Source organism: Amblyomma mixtum, chromosome 7, assembly GCF_055824585.1.
Source record: "Amblyomma mixtum isolate Tamu chromosome 7, ASM5582458v1, whole genome shotgun sequence".
NCBI classification, from domain to species: Eukaryota; Metazoa; Arthropoda; class Arachnida; order Ixodida; family Ixodidae; genus Amblyomma; species Amblyomma mixtum.
The window spans coordinates 149577689-149598474 of NC_143018.1; the positions used below are offsets into that span (position 1 = coordinate 149577689).

The 20786-nt window shown below is 51.6% G+C and overlaps 1 protein-coding gene across 5 annotated transcripts in view; it reads left to right on the forward strand.

Annotated features, from left to right (window-relative positions):
- The window catches only part of LOC149337835 (mitogen-activated protein kinase 14A-like), a 126770-nt gene that overhangs the window by 73866 nt on the left and 32118 nt on the right, over window positions 1–20786 (forward strand). For 4 of the 5 annotated variants that reach the window (XM_089553548.1, XM_089553547.1, XM_089553545.1 and 1 more), the window contains 2 exons: window positions 11946–12024; window positions 14778–14951. In XM_089553548.1, coding sequence (XP_089409674.1) covers window positions 11946–12024; window positions 14778–14951 — 253 coding nt within the window. Of the gene's footprint in view, window positions 1–11945; window positions 12025–14777; window positions 14952–15745; window positions 17069–20786 lie in introns of those variants that run through there. The other variant, XM_089553549.1, reaches the window with a different exon arrangement.

Consider the following 20786-nt stretch of genomic DNA (forward strand, 5'->3'; position numbering starts at 1 on the left):
TCCAGGATGCAAGGGAAACGCTTGTCAGATAACTTATCAGATGACTTGGAAGTACACGCCATAAGTGTCTTGGAGGACCGGGTGAGCAAGAGAACAATGGACAAATTGAAAGATGCCACGGCTAGGGACCCGGAGCTGCAGCAAATCATGGCAAAACTGCAGGCGTCACAGTCTTTGAACGGGGAGTGGAAAACGCACACCAGTGAACTGTCAGTGGTGGAAGGTGTGTTGTTGAAAGGTACCAAAGTTGTCATTCCTTCCGAGCTTCGAAAGGAAATGCTTTGTCGGTTGCATCGAGGGCATCTGGGCATAGCGAAATGCACATCACGAGCACGCAGCCTCATGTACTGGCCCAGGATGGCAGCCGAAATAAGAGAAATGGCTGAGCGGTGTCCGACCTGTCAGATACATGCTTACAAACAGCCTGCTGAACCTCTGCTGTTACGGGATACGCCCAGTCGCCCATGGTACAGGGTGGGAGCTGACTTGTGCGAGCATGCTGGGAAGCATTACCTTGTTGTGTACGATGCCTACTCTAACTATCCGGAGGTGGAGGAGTTGAACGGCACCACAACTACTGAGGTCATAAACAAACTATCTCGGATATTTGCACGTTATGGCATCCCCCACGAAGTCTGCACTGATGGAGGTCCCCAATTCACAGCCAAGGAATTTAAAGACTTTGCAGTGATGTTTGACTTTGAACACATCATTTCCAGCCCTTATTATCCGAAATCGAATGGACTCGCGGAGAAAGGCGTACAAATAATCAAGAGGCTACTCAAGAAGGCAGGAACATCAAAGGAGGAGTTTTGGCTTGGCCTCCTCAACTATCGTGCGTCTCCGCTGCAAGACGGTGTCTCACCATCCAAGTATCTCATGGGTCGCGACAGCAGAACGCCGCTCCCGGACCCCTGCTCGGATTCAGCTCAGCAGCTCTCAAAACCTCGAAAACATAAGCAGGATACGAACAAAGGACAGCAGCTTCCGCCATTACAGCCTGGAGACAGCGTTCGGATTAGGTGCGGAAGCAAGTGGGGCACAAAAGCTATAGTTTTAGATCTTGTGGCCCCCCGATCATACAGAGTAATAACAGAGGATGGAAGCGAATTTAGAAGGAACCGTCAAGACTTGCGAAAAACGAGAGAGATTTACAACCCAACATCACAACAGCTTCATCCTACAGGACGCAGCGCTGGAGACGTGGAAAGTCGCCCAGTGTTGCAGAGAGCGACAAGACCCCAACAGGCCCTCATGCGTGTTGACACTCCGTTATCGAGTGCAAGATCAACAGCCCCAGCAAGGGAGCTGTGTACACAACCTAGACTACTAAGACCGCCTACAGCATCCTCGCCAGCAGCAGGAGAAAGGGGTTCAGCAGAGTTCGTTCCTCTCACACCCCCTAGACCAGCTGGAGTGTTGGGTTCAACCACACCAAGCGTGTCGCCCAAGCAACAAACAGGAGAGCAGCCAGCGGTGCAACCTCGAGGGGGAGCAGCAGAGACTGCTACAGAACACACTACATCCTCTGGACCGACTAGAGTGGTTGATGCAGAACTAAGACGGTCCTCAAGACTCAGAAGGCCTCCCCGCCGGTTGGCCTACCAGAATTAAGGCGCCCCGTCCTGCATATCACCCGTTCCCTATTGTGAAGGACTTACTCTGTAGTCACCTTCTAAATGTTTCAAGAAAAGAGGATGTATCGGTGACCGCTAAAACTGTACGGTGCACGCCAGCCAGTCTGGCAACGAGCTCGGGCACTTCCGGTGAGCGGGCAATAAACGTCAGTTGTTTCATGGCTACCGCACGTGTCGGTCTCTTGTATACACACGCTGTGCACCTTGCCACTGCGCCAATGGTGGAGCAGATGCTGCCTGCCTCATCAGTTGTGCACATGCGCAAAGTGACATCACAGCACGCAGTTGGTGTGCACGCTGTGCGCCTTGCCACTGCGTTGACGGTGGAGCAGATGCCGCCCGTCTCGTCATTTGTGCACATGCGCAGTGACATCACAGCACGCAGTTGGTGTGCACGCTGTGCGCCTTGCCACTGCACTGACGGTGGAGCAGATGCCACCCGCCTCGTCAGTTGTGCACATGCGCAAAGTGACATCACAGCACGCAGTTGGTGTGCACGCTGTGCACCTTGCCACTGCGCCAATGGTGGAGCAGATGCTGCCTGCCTCATCAGTTGTGCACATGCGCAAAGTGACATCACAGCACGCAGTTGGTGTGCACGCTGTGCGCCTTGCCACTGCGTTGACGGTGGAGCAGATGCCGCCCGCCTCGTCATTTGTGCACATGCGCAGTGACATCACAGCACGCAGTCGGTGTGCACGCTGTGCGCCTTGCCGCTGCACTGACGGTGGAGCAGATGCCGCCCGCCTCGTCAGTTGTGCACATGCGCAAAGTGACATCACAGCACGCAGTTGGTGTGCACGCTGTGCACCTTGCCACTGCACCAATGGTGGAGCAGATGCTGCCCGCCTCATCAGTTGTGCACATGCGCAAAGTGACATCACAGCACGCAGTTGGTGTGCACGCTGTGCGCTTTGCCACTGCGTTGACGGTGGAGCAGATGCCGCCCGCCTCGTCATTTGTGCACATGCGCAGTGACATCACAGCACGCAGTTGGTGTGCACGTGTGCGCCTTGCTGCTGCACCGACGGTGGAGCAGATGCCGTCCGCCTCGTCAGTTGTGCACATGCGCAAAGTGACATCACAGCACGCAGTTGGTGTGCACGCTGTGCACCTTGCCACTGCGCCAATGGTGGAGCAGATGCTGCCTGCCTCATCAGTTGTGCACATGCGCAAAGTGACATCACAGCACGCAGTTGGTGTGCACGCTGTGCGCCTTGCCACTGCGTTGACGGTGGAGCAGATGCCGCCCGCCTCGTCATTTGTGCACATGCGCAGTGACATCACAGCACGCAGTTGGTGTGCACGCTGTGCGCCTTGCCGCTGCACTGACGGTGGAGCAGATGCCGCCCGCCTCGTCAGTTGTGCACATGCGCAAAGTGACATCACAGCACGCAGTTGGTGTGCACGCTGTGCACCTTGCCACTGCACCAATGGTGGAGCAGATGCTGCCCGCCTCATCAGTTGTGCACATGCGCAAAGTGACATCACAGCACGCAGTTGGTGTGCACGCTGTGCGCTTTGCCACTGCGTTGACGGTGGAGCAGATGCCGCCCGCCTCGTCATTTGTGCACATGCGCAGTGACATCACAGCACGCAGTTGGTGTGCACGTGTGCGCCTTGCTGCTGCACCGACGGTGGAGCAGATGCCGTCCGCCTCGTCAGTTGTGCACATGCGCAAAGTGACATCACAGCACGCAGTTGGTGTGCACGCTGTGCACCTTGCCACTGCGCCAATGGTGGAGCAGATGCTGCCTGCCTCATCAGTTGTGCACATGCGCAAAGTGACATCACAGCACGCAGTTGGTGTGCACGCTGTGCGCTTTGCCACTGCGTTGACGGTGGAGCAGATGCCGCCCGCCTCGTCATTTGTGCACATGCGCAGTGACATCACAGCACGCAGTTGGTGTGCACGTGTGCGCCTTGCTGCTGCACCGACGGTGGAGCAGATGCCGCCCGCCTCGTCAGTTGTGCACATGCGCAGTGACATTACAGCACGCAGTTGGTGTGCACGCTGTGCGCCTTGCCACTGCGTTGACGGTGGAGCAGATGCCACCCGCCACATCATTTGTGCACATGCGCAGTGACATCACAGCACTCAGTTGGTGTGCACGCTGTGCGCCTTGCTGCTGCACCGACGGTGGAGCAGATGCCGTCCGCCTCGTCAGTTGTGCACATGCGCAGTGACATCACAGCACGCAGTTGGTGTGCACGCTGTGCGCCTTGCTGCTGCACCGACGGAGGAGCAGATGCCGCCCGCCTCGTCAGTTGTGCACATGCGCAGTGACATTACAGCACGCAGTTGGTGTGCACGCTGTGCGCCTTGCCACTGTGCCGATCGTGGAGCAGATGCCGCCTGCCTCGTCAGTTGTGCACATGCGCAGAGTGACGTCACAGCACGCAGTTGGTGTGCACGCTGTGCACCCTGCTACTGTGCCGATCGTGGAGCAGATGCCGCCCGCCTCGTCAGTTGTGCACATGCGCAGTGACATTACAGCACGCAGTTGGTGTGCACGCTGTGCGCCTTGCCACTGTGCCGATCATGGAGCAGATGCCGCCCGCCTCGTCAGTTGTGCACATGCACAGAGTGACGTCGCAGCACGCAGTTGGTGTGCACGCTGTGCACCTTGCCACTGTGCCGATCGTGGAGCAGATGCCGCCCGCCTCGTCAGTTGTGCACATGCGCAGAGTGACATCACAGCACGCAGTTGGTGTGCACGCTGTGCACCTTGCCACCGCACCAATGGTGGAGCAGATGCTGCCCGCCTCATCAGTTGTGCACATGCGCAAAGTGACATCACAGCACGCAGTTGGTGTGCACGCTGTGCGCCTTGCTGCTGCACCGACAGTGGAGGAGATGCCGCCCGCCTCGTCAGTTGTGCACATGCGCAGTGACATTACAGCACGCAGTTGGTGTGCACGCTGTGCGCCTTGCCACTGTGCCGATCATGGAGCAGATGCCACCCGCCTCGTCAGTTGTGCACATGCGCAGAGTGACATCACAGCACGCAGTTGGTGTGCACGCTGTGCACCTTGCCACTGCACCAATGGTGGAGCAGATGCTGCCCGCCTCGTCAGTTGTGCACATGCGCAGAGTGATGTCACAGCACGCAGTTGGTGTGCACGCTGTGTGCCTTGCCACTGTGCCGATCATGGAGCAGATGCCGCCCGCCTCGTCAGTTGTGCACATGCACAGAGTGACGTCGCAGCACGCAGTTGGTGTGCACGCTGTGCACCTTGCCACTGTGCCGATCGTGGAGCAGATGCCGCCCGCCTCGTCAGTTGTGCACATGCGCAGAGTGACATCACAGCACGCAGTTGGTGTGCACGCTGTGCACCTTGCCACCGCACCAATGGTGGAGCAGATGCTGCCCGCCTCATCAGTTGTGCACATGCGCAAAGTGACATCACAGCACGCAGTTGGTGTGCACGCTGTGCGCCTTGCTGCTGCACCGACAGTGGAGGAGATGCCGCCCGCCTCGTCAGTTGTGCACATGCGCAGTGACATTACAGCACGCAGTTGGTGTGCACGCTGTGCGCCTTGCCACTGTGCCGATCATGGAGCAGATGCCACCCGCCTCGTCAGTTGTGCACATGCGCAGAGTGACATCACAGCACGCAGTTGGTGTGCACGCTGTGCACCTTGCCACTGCACCAATGGTGGAGCAGATGCTGCCCGCCTCGTCAGTTGTGCACATGCGCAGAGTGATGTCACAGCACACAGTTGGTGTCCACGCTGTGTGCCTTGCTGCTGCACCGACGGTGGAGCAGATGCCTCCCGCCTCGTCAGTTGTGCACATGCGCAGTGACATTACAGCACGCAGTTGGTGTGCACGCTGTGCGTCTTGCCACTGTGCCGATCGTGGAGCAGATGCCGCCCGCCTCGTCAGTTGTGCACATGCGCAGAGTGACGTCACAGCACGCAGTTGGTGTGCACGCTGTGCGCCTTGCCACTGTGCCGATCGTGGAGCAGATGCCGCCTGCCTCGTCAGTTGTGCACATGCGCAGAGTGACATCACAGCACACAGTTGGTGTGCACGCTGTACGCCTTGCTGCTGCACCGTCGGTGGAGCAGATGCCGCCCGCCTCATCAGTTGTGCACATCTGCAGAGTGACGTCAGAGCATGCAGCTGATGTGTGCGCCGTGTGCCTCGCCGTCTTCGGAGAGGTCATTTCGGAGGGGGATATGTCTTCTCTCTCTACTACAATGGGTTCCATGCCGCCGTTGAGGCGCCGACGCGCCAGTGGTCTGAATGCGAAGTGGCGTCTCTAGTGGCATTTGGTATCGGTGACTGCTGCGTCTCGTTGCTTGGCCTCTTAGGGCAACGCTGTGAGGAAAAGATATGGACTTGACTCTTCATGTGGTAGTCCAAACTGGGAAAAGTTGGTATCAGTAGGTTCCTGACGAAAAGCGGAGGCTGATAATACTAACTTCAGACGGCTGGGATGAGATAATCCGGTCATAAAGGATATGCGGAGCGCATGTGAAGCACGTCCGCTCACACGGCCGCCGAACGCCGCTTCGTGGGTGTTACTTTGAAGCGAAACCTAAGCATAGCCAGAGGTATGTACCTGTCGCTACTCTACCGATTTAACTAGAGCTAAACCAGGGCGAATTTTTTCTTAAGTTGTATCCTGCTGTCTTATCAAACCTGTGGACGGGCAAGTTACAAGTGATTGCCGATGTGGAATGCCAATGAGCTGATCTAAGGCAGAATACGAAGTGATCGTCGATTTGGGTAGTTAGGCCTCACCCGGATGGGGTGCGCTAGTGCAATATGGCTGTTATTTTGCATTGTGTATTGTCCACGTGACTTTATGATGTCATCACAAGCTGCCAGATGTGTGTGCTTGTCTACACATATACACACGGGCAGGCGGCCTGCAACAAAGCAGGCTTCAGGCCAACAAACACATTGTCTCTAAATGTGGGCACTATAAGTGCCATCACACTGGGAAGAACTTGCGAAACATGCACATATTGGTGATTTGACAACAAGCAGTATTTGTTGGACCTCACTTTGATTTTAGCTAAAGACGATATGCTGGTGTTGTCTGAATAGCATGAATAATTGAATCTAGTGAAGTTATCAGATAGATTTGTTTAGGCATCCAGATGGAGGATGCATGTTTGGTATTTCACGCACGGAACGTCACAATGTTCTACTTTAGCAGTAAGAGAAACAATGTACTGATCATGTTTTTCCACAAACGAGAAAACAAAGTGGATGCAGAAGGGCCCCAGTGGTGAGAATAAAAACCAAATACTATACGCATCGTGCAGGATGTGGTGCGCCTCGGGAAGGTGCATTGTAGTAATCATAGAATGACAAGGTCTCGAATCAGCCTATACTGAGTAGTGAAGAAAGATTACCAGCCCATATCACTCACCAGAGCTCTGCAGTTTCTGGATCTAAACAATTTCGCAGCATGTGTGGGGTACTCCGCCTGTGAAAGTCAACCAGCCCTTTTCTTTCATGACCTGCGCGCCAACCTTGGTGCAGTTTTCCTCGACTTTGCTAAGGCATTTGACAAAGTACCTCATAATTGCTTACTTGTCAAGCTTTTCCACTTAAACTTCCATCGTGACATAATAGCATGGACAAAAGAATTTTTAGCCCACCGCTCCCAGGCAGTCATCGCCAACAAACAAATGTCTAAGTCCTTACCAGTCTCCTCAGGCGTGCATCCGTCCTTGGGCCACTTCTCTTTGTAATCTATATTAATGATCTACATCAGAAATTAGATTGCCATATTCGGTTGTTTGCAGATGAGGTTATTTACAAAACGGTCACTAGCACTTCCAACCAACAGTTCCTAAAAAGTAACCTAACTCAAGTACAAAATTGGTGCAGTTACTGGCTAATGACACCTAACACAAGCAAATGCAAATATGCGTCTCCGCCGTTGCCGTAACCCTCTCCTGTTCCACTACAGTATATCTAACGTTCCTCTCGACCTTGTCTAATCATACAAATATCTTGGTGTGCATCCTTGTCATGACCTTACGTGAAATACACATATTTCAGACCCATTTCAATCATATTTACTCGCATAATAGGCGCACCCCCAGCTTGGTCACGAAAAATCAATTTTTTTATTTCCGCGCATAATGGGCACACCCCGAACTTGGCACCATGATCAGCCGACTTCTCCCCCCCCCCACCCCCCCCCCCCCCCGTCTTTATTTCAACAAAGGTTTTGCTTAACAAAGTTTTTGCTGAACTGACTGATAGTGTTGCTGCTGTCGCAGCTGCTGCGGACCCACACACATAACAGCGACATCCCACGGAACAGCCACACACAGTTTTCAGGGATGCTCACTTTAAACGTCTGTTTGGGAAGCTTCATCTCCAGCCGGAAACCTTCCTGACTTAGGCCCCCGAAAACCTCGGCGATGGGAGTCGCATACGAAAATTTATGCACGCCGCAGCCGCAACTGCTGCACTTCTTGGTCACGCCGAATTTCCGGCCTGCCGCAAGCTTGCCATGTCTGAGAGCAAACTCCCAGCCATGTAGCTACTAAGGTGCTTGCCCATCGTGCTAATATAGCAACATTCGGCAGCAGCTTACAAAACCCACAACTACGATGAACTAACACGCTACCACAGATCCCTGGCCACAAAAAACTGGAGCTGGTGATGCTGATGCCGAAATGGATAGCGAAAGCTCGTGGCGGAGGAAGTAGTTGATGATGATGATGATCTTGGCCTTGGGCGCCATCTGTGGGCGGCACCTGGAAGCTCCTGTGCGCATGTGTGGCTTCCGCGATCAAGCGCCCGTTGCTCGCAGCTGGAGCTGATGGCGGAGGCCACGGCATGTGGAGGCCACGGAGGCTATTCCCGCTTGGGTCATGGAAAGTTTGGGCGCGGTCCTTACACAGGTCTTTTTTTTTTTTAAATATTTGCTTCGGGAAAACAGTGCGACCCGCATAGGGGCGCGTTTATGTGGTATGTTCAATTTTGCGAGTCAAAAATTTTCTCGAAATTTTACCCCACGTAATAGGCGCACCCCAAACTTTCAGCCGGATTTTCTGGCAAAAAAGTGCGCCTATTATTTGAGCAAATACGGTATCATCCGCCAACAAGACACTTGGAATTTTAAACCGTCATCTCCACTCTGCCCTTCAGCATGTGAAGCTCCTCTTATACAAATCACTAGTCAGATCAAAGTTAGAATGCGCATCTCCCATCTGGTCTTCAAAGCAAGCGTATCTCTGTAACTCAGTTGAAGCAGTGGAAAACTGAGCAACTAGATTCATCCATTCCTCGTACTCTTTTGATATCAGCATATCATCTTTAACTTCACAGTCCAACCTTGCTCATTGTCGCCACATTGCTAGTTTATGCTTGTTTCATCAGCTCTTTTATTCTGAACTACGTCAGGAACCCTAAATCTGCGCACTCCCGCTACGCATCTTCCTTTGCCATCAGCAGCAACGGCCGCACAACTGCCGCCATTCTTCCCCCAGCGACTGGAATGAAAGAGGGCTGCCCGTCTGTGTTCCTCGAACGAATTTCATGTGTGTTTGCACAATTAAAATTGTTCTTGGAAAATATCTGTACTTCCTGCATTTTTCATTTCTGCGTGCCCCACCTCTTATGTAATGCCCTCTGATGAGGATCTTTAAGGTATTAAAGTGAACTGAACGAAGCCCATTAACGAGGTACAGGTTAGAGGGAAAGTAAAGAAATTCAGAATATCATTGCAGAACAGATATTCAGCTTTAATTGAGAATGAAAACCTGAATGTTCGAACAGTTAACATTAATCTCACAGCTATCAGTAGAGAGTTATCATTAGAGGTTGGTTCGACAGGGTACGGCGAGCTGTATCAAGGGGCAAAAGATGACTAGGAAGTGCCAAAGGCCTCTAACATCACAGACTGAATAGAACAGGCAGAGCTATCAAAGCTAATCAGCAAGCACAAAGTAACAGAGATAAGGAGGTTTAATGCAGAGATAATCGAGCGTGCATCTCTAATAATGGAGGTAGCCTAGAAGTGGTGGAGGGGAAACTAGCCAACTAGGTCCACTCGTGAAGAAGACAGATGTGTACAGAAAGCGCAGAACTTCCAACTTGTGTGTGCTCTGTGTGCATCTTCTCCTCCCGTCCCATTTTTGTCGCAGAGTTTAATATTTGCTAATCCTATGAATCAAGTAGTCCAACATGCTTAAGATCTGTTCGCTAAGAGACAAAGAGGGCAATGTCGCTAGCAATATGGATGGGATAGTTAAAGCAGCATTTGCACTGGGACATCCCACCAGCAATGAGGGAGGAAGTAAAGAAAGCCTTAGGAACAATGCAAAAGGGGAAAGCAGCTGGTGAGGATCAGATAACAGCAGATTTGTTGAAGGACGGAGGAGAGATTGTGCTAGAAAAACTAGCCTCCCTGTACAAGCAATGCCTTGTGACCTCGACCATAGCAGAAGCTTGGAAGAACGCTAAGATCATCTTAATTCATAAGAAGATGTCAGTGTCTTGAAAAATGAGACTGGTCAGCTTACTGTCCATTGCCGGTGAGGTACAGTACAGTAAGGTACAGTAAAACCTCGTTGGTACATTTTTTAAAAACTGTGAGAAAAAGAAATTATCCGGAAAAACGCATGATCCAAAGTGCCTAATTTTGAGAAATGCAACTGCTGAATGAGGTACATAGACATTGACAATTTTATTTCATAAAAATTTAGATTAACAATTCTTGGCACAAGATCTCAACTGATCTCAACAGATAAAAGAAAGCGTTTATGCAACACCCATGACATCATTGGGCAGCCTATTTCATTCCTTTATGATTTGGGAAAAAAAGTCATCCTAAACAATTCAATTTTCGTCATAGTTTCACATACGTTAAGATCATGGTCAACATGGCTGGATTTATAAAAAGGCTGTTGCAAATACTTTTCACGCTCAATGTGAACAGCTGAATAATAAATTGCATGAAAAAGCTTCAAACACAGTTTCATTCGGCACGTGTTAAGCAGTTCCCAGTTGAGCACTGCTTCTTTCGTACGCGGGGCACTGTATTGGGACCAGATGCAAAACGTGAGGCAATGTTCTGCACCCTCGCCAACTTTATCTTGAGTAGTAGGCGGATCCTGAAACATGCATGCATATTCCAGAGTCAACCTGACATAACTCATAGAATGTCTGGTCATGACATTGGAAAAGTGCTTGCATTTTGGTGGAGAAATCCCTTTAGCAGTGACATGATCGACCTGACGGCACCAGTTCAAATTGGGGGTAAAATACGCGCCTGAATATTTAAATTGGGATATCTGTTCCAACGGCATATTCTTAATAACATATGAGTGCACGTCCGGATTTTTCTCTCTTGTACAGCTCATATGAACTCCTTAGACAAATTCAACTTCATATTCCATTTAACACTCCACTCTGAGATTCTATTGTGGTCTTCCTGATACCTTGCAACATTGCGATCACAAGTTTCTACTCTATAAAGAACGCAGTCACCGGCAAATAACTGCATTTGAGACCCTATTCCATCACTAATGCCATTCACATAGAGCATAAGCATTGTTGCTAATCCTGTCCACTGCAGCTCCAGTGCTGCTGTTGCATATGTGGCGGCTGTGTAAAATGTGCTGAGGCTAACTGGAATGTCTCCTATTTTATGTGTAACTACGGAATTGCATCTCATGAGATTTAGAGCTGCTCTTTGCACAGATATAATCAAGAGACTCTGTGTGCAGTGTAAATGCAGTGGAGTCATTGGTTGAGGCAACAGAGGGATAAGTGTATTCAGGTGCCCATGACTCTTCATATGATTGTTGAAAGTGGGTTCAGCGCAAAAGACTAGCACAAAGAAAGGAAACGACACACACAAAGCGCCTTTCTTCCTTTGTGTTGATCTTTTGCGCTGAACCAAGTTTCAACAATGTCCTACCAACTAGCCCAGCACGAAGTTTTGTCTTCATATGAGCTGGCAATGATATGATTGCTAATTTTGTTTAACTTGTGGCCAGAAAAGGGGAACTTGTCACATGAGCCCAAAGTTGCCAGTGATGCCATGTGGTGTGCCTGCATGTTAAAGAAGCATCCTTGGGAAACCCTTGGCAGGGGCTTTCATTATGAAAAGGGGGCTCCAGTGCTGGAAGGTGGGGTGCATTTCAATTCCTGGGTGCAGCATGTGCTGGCACTTCTGGCCTCGTTTCCCCCCTGAAACGCATGCACTGTGGCTAGAGCAGTCCTGAGGGGTGATGTGCGTGTGCCAAGAATAACGCCCAGAGTGGTGCACTGCTGTCGGAGCCCTACTGATCTCGCCACTGTGGCTGTGCCCCCTCCCCAGGCGAGGAACTACATCCGCAGCCTGCCCGTCATGAGGAAGAAGAACTTTGCTGAGGTGTTCCAGGGTGCCAACGAGAAAGGTGAGCTTGTGTTCAGGGAGGGGTTGGGGCCCTGTTTTAGACCCCGCTGGGTCCCTGGGGCACTGCGCCGTCCCGCACTGCATCAGATTGACGTCGGCAGCCTGAGTCGGGTCTGCAGACATGAGCAGGACCTCCCAGCTCGAGGATCAGCAGGACTGGTCTGGAGGCGTCTGAAGAGGAGCTGTTGGGAGTGCGTAAGAGAGGGGAGGGGGGCTGAAGTCCCTCGAGAATTCCGGATCGAGACTGTCCTGAGCCCAGCAGATCAAACCTTGGGCCAATTTATCGGCAGCCTTGTTTCCAGGGTCCCCAGAGTGAGCCGGCACCCTCTACCCTGTGTGGTAAATTTTGGGTAGGGGTGCCAGGCAGGGGTGTGGATGCTGCCTCTGGCAAAGTTGGACAGGAGTTGCTAAAGATGCATTGAGCATCCAAATGTGCGATGGTGGCCTCCTTCGCAGGCCCGGGGGAAGACGGTGAGTTGGGCGGTGGGGTAGGGTTGGATTGTAGTCAGCTGCCACCGCTTCATGCGCTTTACATGCAGCGCCTACCCAAATGGCATCGTGGTCTTGCCCGGAATACTTATGAAGGGCATTGTGCAAGCTACATGGCGAGGGATATGATATTGGGTATGGACGTTTCGAGGAAGGGGTTTCACAACTAGAGGTGTATGTATGTGTCGAGGCATAGCTGTAAGGGTTGACCAGTTAATATTGGCGCTCGCGGCACGTCTAATGTACTGTGTCTGAAGGTGCGCGTCATCTAGTTCCTGGAGGGTGGTATGCATGCCTGGTGCGGGAGTCTGGCTGTGCTAGTGCTACAAGGTAGGTTTAGGGCTGCCTTAGTCGTAAGGAGGATCATGGCGTTCGGTTTCCGTATGGCTCAGTTTGAGATATGGGGTAGGGTATAGAATGTGGCTAAGCGTAAATGGATGCACTACTTTCATGTTTTCCGCTTCGTCTAAACCCTTGCTAAGGGCCCGGAGGATACACCACGTAGAAGGTGCAACACTGATTGTGTGGAGGGCTTGAGTGTTTTAAGGGTTATGCTCATTTCGTCCAGAATCCTGCAAGTGGAGGCCAAGGAATGGGGAGGGTGGGTGTGTCGTTGCATAGGAGATCTTTGTAAAGCAATTTGGATGGGCAAATTAGCATCAAGTTTTGGTCTAATTAAGAAGAGCGCAGTATTGTAGGGGGGGTTGGGGGGACATTCAAGCCCGATGGCTGGCGTGTGAGCGGAGATGGCGTCACAGAGCTCACTTCAGTGTAGTATCTCAGTGGTTGGAGCTCTGCTCAGTGTAGGAGTGCACAACATTGGGAGCTGTGTTTAGTGTAAGAGAGCTGAGTGGTTAAAGCTCTGTTCAGGGCAGTAGAACACAATAGCTGGAGCTGTGTTCAGGACAGGATGGATGAAGCTGTGTTCAGTGTAGGAGAGCACAGTGATTGGAGCTCTGTTCAGTGTATCAGATTGCAATGATTGGAGCTCTGTACAGTGTAGTATTGTACCATGTTTTGAGCTGTCTTCAGGACAGGATGGTTTGGATCCCACCGGTGGCATGTGCTTGTTTTTTTTTCTGCTTTTATTAATCTCCCATTGTTCGAAAACTACAAATTAAAAAAGAGATCCCCTTGCTTTCGGTAGCTGTTGGCCTCGATCGTGTATGTGTAACTCATTGTGTGTTCTTACTCTGTTCGCTGTAGGAGCACACCATGGTTGGTGATCTGTTGATTGCAGCAGCCCGCGATGTTTGGAACTGTTCACTTTAGGAGAGTGCTGTTCAGGAAAGAATGGTTGTTGCTGTCTTTGGTGCAGCACAAATTTGTTGGAGCTCTGTTCACGACAGGATGGCTCAGTGTGGCAGCCACACAGCACAATGGTTGCAGCTCTGTTGAATGCAGTGGAACCAGGGTGGTGGGAGCCAAGTTTCGTGGGTCCTGTCAGCCCCCAGTGTAGTGGCTGCCCTTGTGGTAGGCTGGCACGGGAAGTGCTTGAGGCAGTCTTCACTGGAAGCAGTGCCTATGGTGAAATCTCTTATTACATTTCACTGGAGCAGCTGACTGAAGAAGAGCAAGCCATGTAGGAGATTAAAGTGGTGCCCAACTGCAGGCTAGCCTACTCAAGCAGGTTGGGCAATTTGGCGGCAGAGAAGCAGTTGCCTGCTTTTTGTCATTCGCCACTAGTCAGCCACTGTCACCCTATCTCCAGCAGCATGTCACCCCTGAATTAAGCTAAGGACGGCCGAATTCCTCCGAATCAATGAGAGCTTCACGCATTAGAATTGTACATGTGTGGTGTTCGAATTACCCAGTTTCCTGAACTAGCGAGAGCCAGATTTTTGAGGTTTTTCTGTTTTGGTGCACCCTCCATACTAAAAGAGTGTGTGGTGCTGAATGCTTTGCCATCACATGGCGCCCCTGAGAATAAGAATAGGCAGAAATGGACCCCTACCTGCAAGCAGGTAGGAAGTGTGTGCATGAAAAGGGATTATTATTGCAGGATTAGAATGCACCCTGAATAGCTAACATTCCTCAACAGATGATTCTAAAGTAAACTCGGGAGGACTGTGCAGAGCTGCACATGTGTGCCCACGCAGCACAGCAGTGACAACCAGCACATTTGGTGCTTTTACGAATGCATGTCCGCACATGTGGTTCTCCAGGCCCAGTTGGGCTGTGGTCTCTGACATGACACTATGGTGAGTGTAGACGCGTGTCAGTGGTGAGGGGAGATGAGGCTGATGAGGGACCCCCCCCGTGCAGCCATTGACCTGCTGGAGCGCATGCTGGAGCTGGATGCGGACAAGCGGCCCACGGCCACCGAGGCCCTGGCCCACCCGTACCTGGCCAGCCTGGCCGATCCGTCCGACGAGCCCTCGGCTGAGCCCTGCGACCAGTCCTTCGAGGACCGGGACCTGAGCGTCCACGAGTGGAAGCGTGAGTGGGCCTGGCTTTCTTGGGGACTCCTGGGGGGACCGTGTGATGGGAAAGGTCCAGATTTCACTCGGTATGGCTTCCAAGTATGCCTGGCCCCAAACTTGTGACTGCAAATGTGTGCGCTCATCACTTAGGAGGCACAGTTGTGGGCCATTTTGTCGGACATAAGATACCAGGCGCAGGACGAAGGTCAACACGCATAAAGCACCTGATATGACATAACCTGGACTCGTTAGCGCTCATGCTGTAAATGTTTGGACATGCACTGTCGCTCGCCATCAGCATGGCTGCACCGCCAGTTGCAGTGCAGAATTGTCTCATGTGCGAGGCTCCTCAGCGATGGTACTGCAAAAATAGCCTCCAGGTGTGGGTCTGATCACTGCTGTGCGTTTGATGAAAATTCAGTATTCATCGACAGATGGCATACTGGCTATGATACGAAGTCACGGTGGCCTCACTTTGTGCTGGGCTCATGTTTCTGAAGTTGCTGGCTTTGCTCTTCGCATTCCCAGCAGCCCTTTCTGCAGTGCAGCTCTCTGTTGTGCACCACATGAAAACGTTCAGGCAGTCTTGGCTGATAAAGAAAGTGCATATTCAGCATGATATGCAGTTCTCTGGCTCATCCCAGCTGTGCCTGTTGTGTACAGGGGAGCTTTGAGCGGCCGGGGGGAAAAAAAGGCAGGGGCGAGCCCTGGAGGAAGTGGGCAGGCCGGGCCCTTTTTCCCCCCCAGTTCGCTCAGGGCTGCCCTCTCGTTCGGTCGGACGGCAGTGTGACCCCTGCCTTCTTCCTCCAGGGCTGGTGTACGAGGAGACCACTAACTTTGTGCCACCGGCCGACAAGTCGGACCTGTAGCCAAGCACCAAGCAGGAAGAGGCTGGGTGCCACCGAGGGAGGAGGGACAGCTTGGCAGAGCACAAGAGTGTGGTTGTTGTTGTTGTGGCTGAGACGAGTGAGCACATGTGATCTGCTAGCATAGGTGCCTTCCTGTTTTGTCAGGCTCTTCTCCTGCCCGTTTCACTGCTTGTCGAAGGTATGTGGAGCTAGTGCAGGACAACAAAGACACACAAAAAGTGCAAGACAGAGCAAGAGCTCCAAGGTCAACTGGATGTTACAATGAATGTATGCATGCTACATTGGTTGCATCACGGCTCCCAGCATTCTCTCGTGAAATGCAATCTCATGATCCTGGAGGGTGGTAGACAGTTTGCTGTGCTTGAGTAAATTTTATTTGAATGGGCTATAAGCCGCAGCCGAAGGGACGTCCAGCTTGAGTGGCCTGTTGTTTCCAAGCCTTTTGAGAAGCAGCTCCTTGCTGTTCGGTCACATGAATGTTGCTAGTTCAGGCAGGGCTGAACACATTGTTCTGAGTGTGCATTTCGGGAGCTCTGGTTTGACGAGCCTGTGCATGCTCGGTTATGCCATACGTGCCTCATATCCTTGCCCTGAATGCAGTAGGTTGTGCATGTCTGTCTCCTGGTAGCAGTGGGTCAAGAAGGGACGGACGTTCTTTTATACATGCTCCGGGCATTTTTCCTTTCCTTGAAAGCACTTGTGTTCTCAGCAGTGATGCCTAATAAGGTGCAGTGAAGCCACATTGATGCATTCCACGCGCTCAATGTCGCGGCCATTGAAATGTCCCTTATTCTTCCTGTTAGCTCATTCCCGGATTACACAATTTCCGGCAGCTACTTTCAAAATTCTGACCAATCACAATGCATGAAGTGAGCACATGCTGACACACACAAGTGCGTTGAACATGAGGAGTTGGGATGCAGACTGCTCTTGGGTGCCAAAGGCTGAAGCGTTAAATCTGTTGCTGCAGGAACACAACATTTGAGACAACACAATTCGGTGAAAGGAGCAGTTCAGACCTTGTGCTGGCAAATACTAACCGACATTTTTATGAAATGAAATTCTTGTATTTCTTTAAACAGTTACAGTTTTTCAAAGGTGGGCAGCTGAGATCATGTGTTTTTCTAGACAATACATTTCTTTTTTTTTCCCCAGGGTAATGTTCGAAGAGGTTTTACTGCATTCGGTAGGGATCTTGTGTTGTCGTACTTCTCTGTTGTGTGAGTGCACTGAACGTGGTTAGTTGGGTTGCCAGCAGTGTGCTGCCCCTGCGGTATTTTCCGTGCTTCTTCTGACGGAGCATTGCCTCAGAAGTGGGTGCTGTTATGCAGGAGCACAGCCTGTGCTCCGGCATAACAGCGCCCACTTGTGCGGCAATGCTCCGTCAGAAGAAGCACAGAAAATACCGCAGGGGCAGCACACTGCTGGCAACCCAACTAACCACGTTCAGTGCACTCACACAACAGAGAAGTAGCCCATGCACTTTCAAGGGGGCTGTCTTTTTTTCTGTTTCTCTTTATATCACAGCTTTACTGTTATGAGGTGCTTGGACAACAGTTTGTGCTCTCCAATGCAGGCCAACTGTAGCTGGTCACTGTATTGATGGCTAAGTGGTGTGAGGGAGCTAGGAAAGAAACGATGCATGCATGACACAACACATTGTTCATTCTAACTGACCTCGCATTTGTTGTCCTTCTGTTCAGGACTTGTTGCCCTTCAGTGTGCAAAGCCGAGAACCATTGAAATCTCTAGCAGGTGCTGGTCAAGGCTAAGCACGACCTGCCTCTTTATTTCACTTGTTTTCAATCGTAAGGGAGCTCATTGTTCTTAAGGAGGCAATATGGAAGCGGTATTGGAATCCTGCCTCATGGATATCTGTAACCTGTCTGTCGTAACCAGGATCAGTCAAGATCAGTTAACAGGTTGGAGACATGCATCACTTCTTTCGTGCCTTCCTTAAGCCATCCTGTCAGCGCAGTAAATACAGTAATCCCTCGTTATAACGAAGTCAGCGGGACGGCGAAAAAATTCGTTATAAGCGATAATTCGATATAAGTGACCGCTCGAAAAAAAACTAAAATAGTCGAGATTTAATTGCGCCACAACTGCGAGAAAGTCAAAATACGATGTATTAAGTGCAGCAAAACTTTATTCAAGTGAAAAGAAGGCAGTGAGTTTTGCCTGTTTCATGTTCATACCGGGCGCGAGCAACCCCTGCTCCAACTTGCCCAAGCATTGCAAGAGGCCGCGGTCGCCGCCCGTGCACTCAACCTTATTTCGCAGGAGGCGTAGATACTCGCGCGTCTGCACCATAGTCGGCACTTCACGTGGCTCTTCGTCCGCCGACCCTTCGTCCTCGTCGGGACCACCAAGAGTTTCAATTATATCCGCATCCGTCGCTGGGGCAACCACGGGAGCTGCTGCATCAGCCAACGCGAATGTCACAAAGTCTCCTTCAACCTCTTGGCCAGAAAGTTCATAAACGGCCTCGTAAAGATCGCTACAAGTCCGGTCATCGTCAGGTTGGTCATCCTCAGGCTGGTCATCGTCAGGGCCGCTGACGACGGCACGGGAAAAACCGGCGTGTGCAAAACAGTTCGCGACCTTCGAAGGTGCGAGCTCTCTCCAGGATAAGTTCAGCAAGTGGATTGCACCAAGCAAATTGATGTTGTAGCTCTTGCTGGCGTCATATGCCGTGAGCATGCGCTGCAAAAGAGCCTTGCGGTACAGCTTCCGGGTGGTCTCGATGATGCCCTGGTCCATCGGTTGCAGTACCGCGGTTGTATTGGCAGGCAAAAATTCTATAGTGATTGCCGTCAGGTTTTCGATCTTCCCGTGGCTCGGGCAGTTGTCAACTATAAACAGCACTTGCCGATTCTTTGCGCGGAACCGTCTATCCATAAGGCGCACGTAGTCTTCGAAAATAGCTGCTGTCATCCAAGCCCGCTTGTTGTTCCTATAGATGCACTCCTTAGGAATCGCTGCATTGCGGAAGCACCGCGGTTTCTCTTTCTTCCCCAGTATTAACAAGGGAAGCTTGTCTTCGCCTGTTGCATTGGCACCAAAGAGCACCGTGACACGCTCCTTACTCTGTTTTCCTCCGGATGAGGATGCGCCAGGGGTAGTGAACGTGCGATTCGGTAGCATCTTGTAGAAAAATGCTGCCTCATCTAGATTGTAGACGTCTTTGTCTGCATACTTTTCAAGTAGAGCTTGGAGCCGATGTTGGCGCCATACGTCTACAGTGTCACGGTTCACGGCTGCGCTTTCGCCGACGATCGACTTCGAGGTCACGCCGTGTCGTTTCTTGAACCGTTCCAGCCAGCCATTGCTGCACTTGAAATCTGTATGGCCCATTTGAAGGGCGAGAGCTTCGGCTTTTGTGGTAAGAGCAGGTCCATGTACGGGGAGATTTGCACTCCTGGCGTTCTTGAGCCACTGTAGAAGTGCACCTTCCACTTCCGGATATTTCGAATCGTGATTCCTCTTTCTCTTCGCAGAGAAGCTCTTTTCAAAGCCATCCAGCACAGCTTCCTTGTTTTTCAACACAGTTGACAAAGTAGAAGGCGGTATGCCAAATTCCTTCGCAATGTCGGTTTTCTGCCGGCCGCCTTTTTCCACTTCTTTTATCAGCAAAACTTTCTGCTCCAAAGTCAGACACTTTCGCCCGGAGACTGACGGAGCCATTTAGGATTGAATACCACAAAAGCACACGCGAGGCACGCTCAACTAATCACACGGCCTACAGCCGGGATCCAAACGCACGCGGCGGGCGACGCAGAAGGCAGAGCGCGCTACGTCGTAGCTGGCAGCGAGGAGACGAGCGAGCGGAGTAACTGGCGTGCGAGAGGCTAGCAGACCGAAGAGCGAAAGAAGAGGGAAGAGAAAGAGCAGTTGACCTTGGAAAGAGCGTTGAGGCGCCGGCTGCGGCAAGAAAGAGGAAGTGAAAGGGCTTGCCTACTCAGTGTAGGGGGTGTTCGTCCACTGGTGGCTGAGCCGCCCGCTGCCTGCGTGTCGACAGAAAGGAAGTGGGATGGGGAGGAGAGAGTACTGGGAGAACGGGCACAAATGCGCAGCTGCCTGCCTAGCCAGCGTTGTGACATTGAGGGGGGAAGGCGGGGGGGGGAGGCAGTCGCCACTTTTGTAGGGGGGTGCGCGGGTCACGAAAGACTGAGAGTGTCGCGCTGGAATGTGGAATGCGCGCTGGAATGCATGTGCAAAGGGTCGTTGCCACGGCGGCGATGCCTGCGCTCGGCGGCGGCGATGCCTCCGCTCGCCACTTCGCTCTAAGCGGGTCAAGCCCTTCGTGCGCTTCGAGTAATGTGGCTTAAAATGCATGCGTTTGGGTCGGGACCGGAAGAAATTTCGAATAAAGCGATATTTCGAGTAAATCGATTTCGTTATAACGAGGGATTACTGTATTTCTGTTGTTGGAACACTCTTTGATGGAATTAGTTCTCACGGCAAGCGCAGACCCCCTCATTGAGACTTGTGAGAAGGGCACAGGCTCGCTTGTGGAGAGCTGTACTTGGGGCACATTGCATGCACAGCTGCAAGGGATGGAGTCCATTGGGCGCACGGAGATCTGTCGTGCCTTCACCATCATCATCATCATCAGCCTGACTACGCCCACTGCAGGGCAAAGGCCTCTCCCACGTCTCTCGAACTAACCCTATCCTTCGCCAGTTGAGGCCACCGTATTCCCGCAAATTTCTTTATCTCATCTGCCCACCTAACTTTCTGCCGCCCCCTGCTACGCTTGCCTTCTCTTGGAATCTGCTCCGTTACCCTTAAGGACCAGCGGCTATCTTGCTTTAATGGGTGGTAAATTTTTTTAGAAGCTGGAAATTAGTCTGTCAGTTTCTCATAGTGTGACAAAGCTTTCTCCACCCAGTGGATCCCACAGTACTTAATAATTTGGAAAGTCAGTAGACAGGAGCTGATGATGTTGGAATAGTGCAGAACAAGGGGTGAGTGGAAGA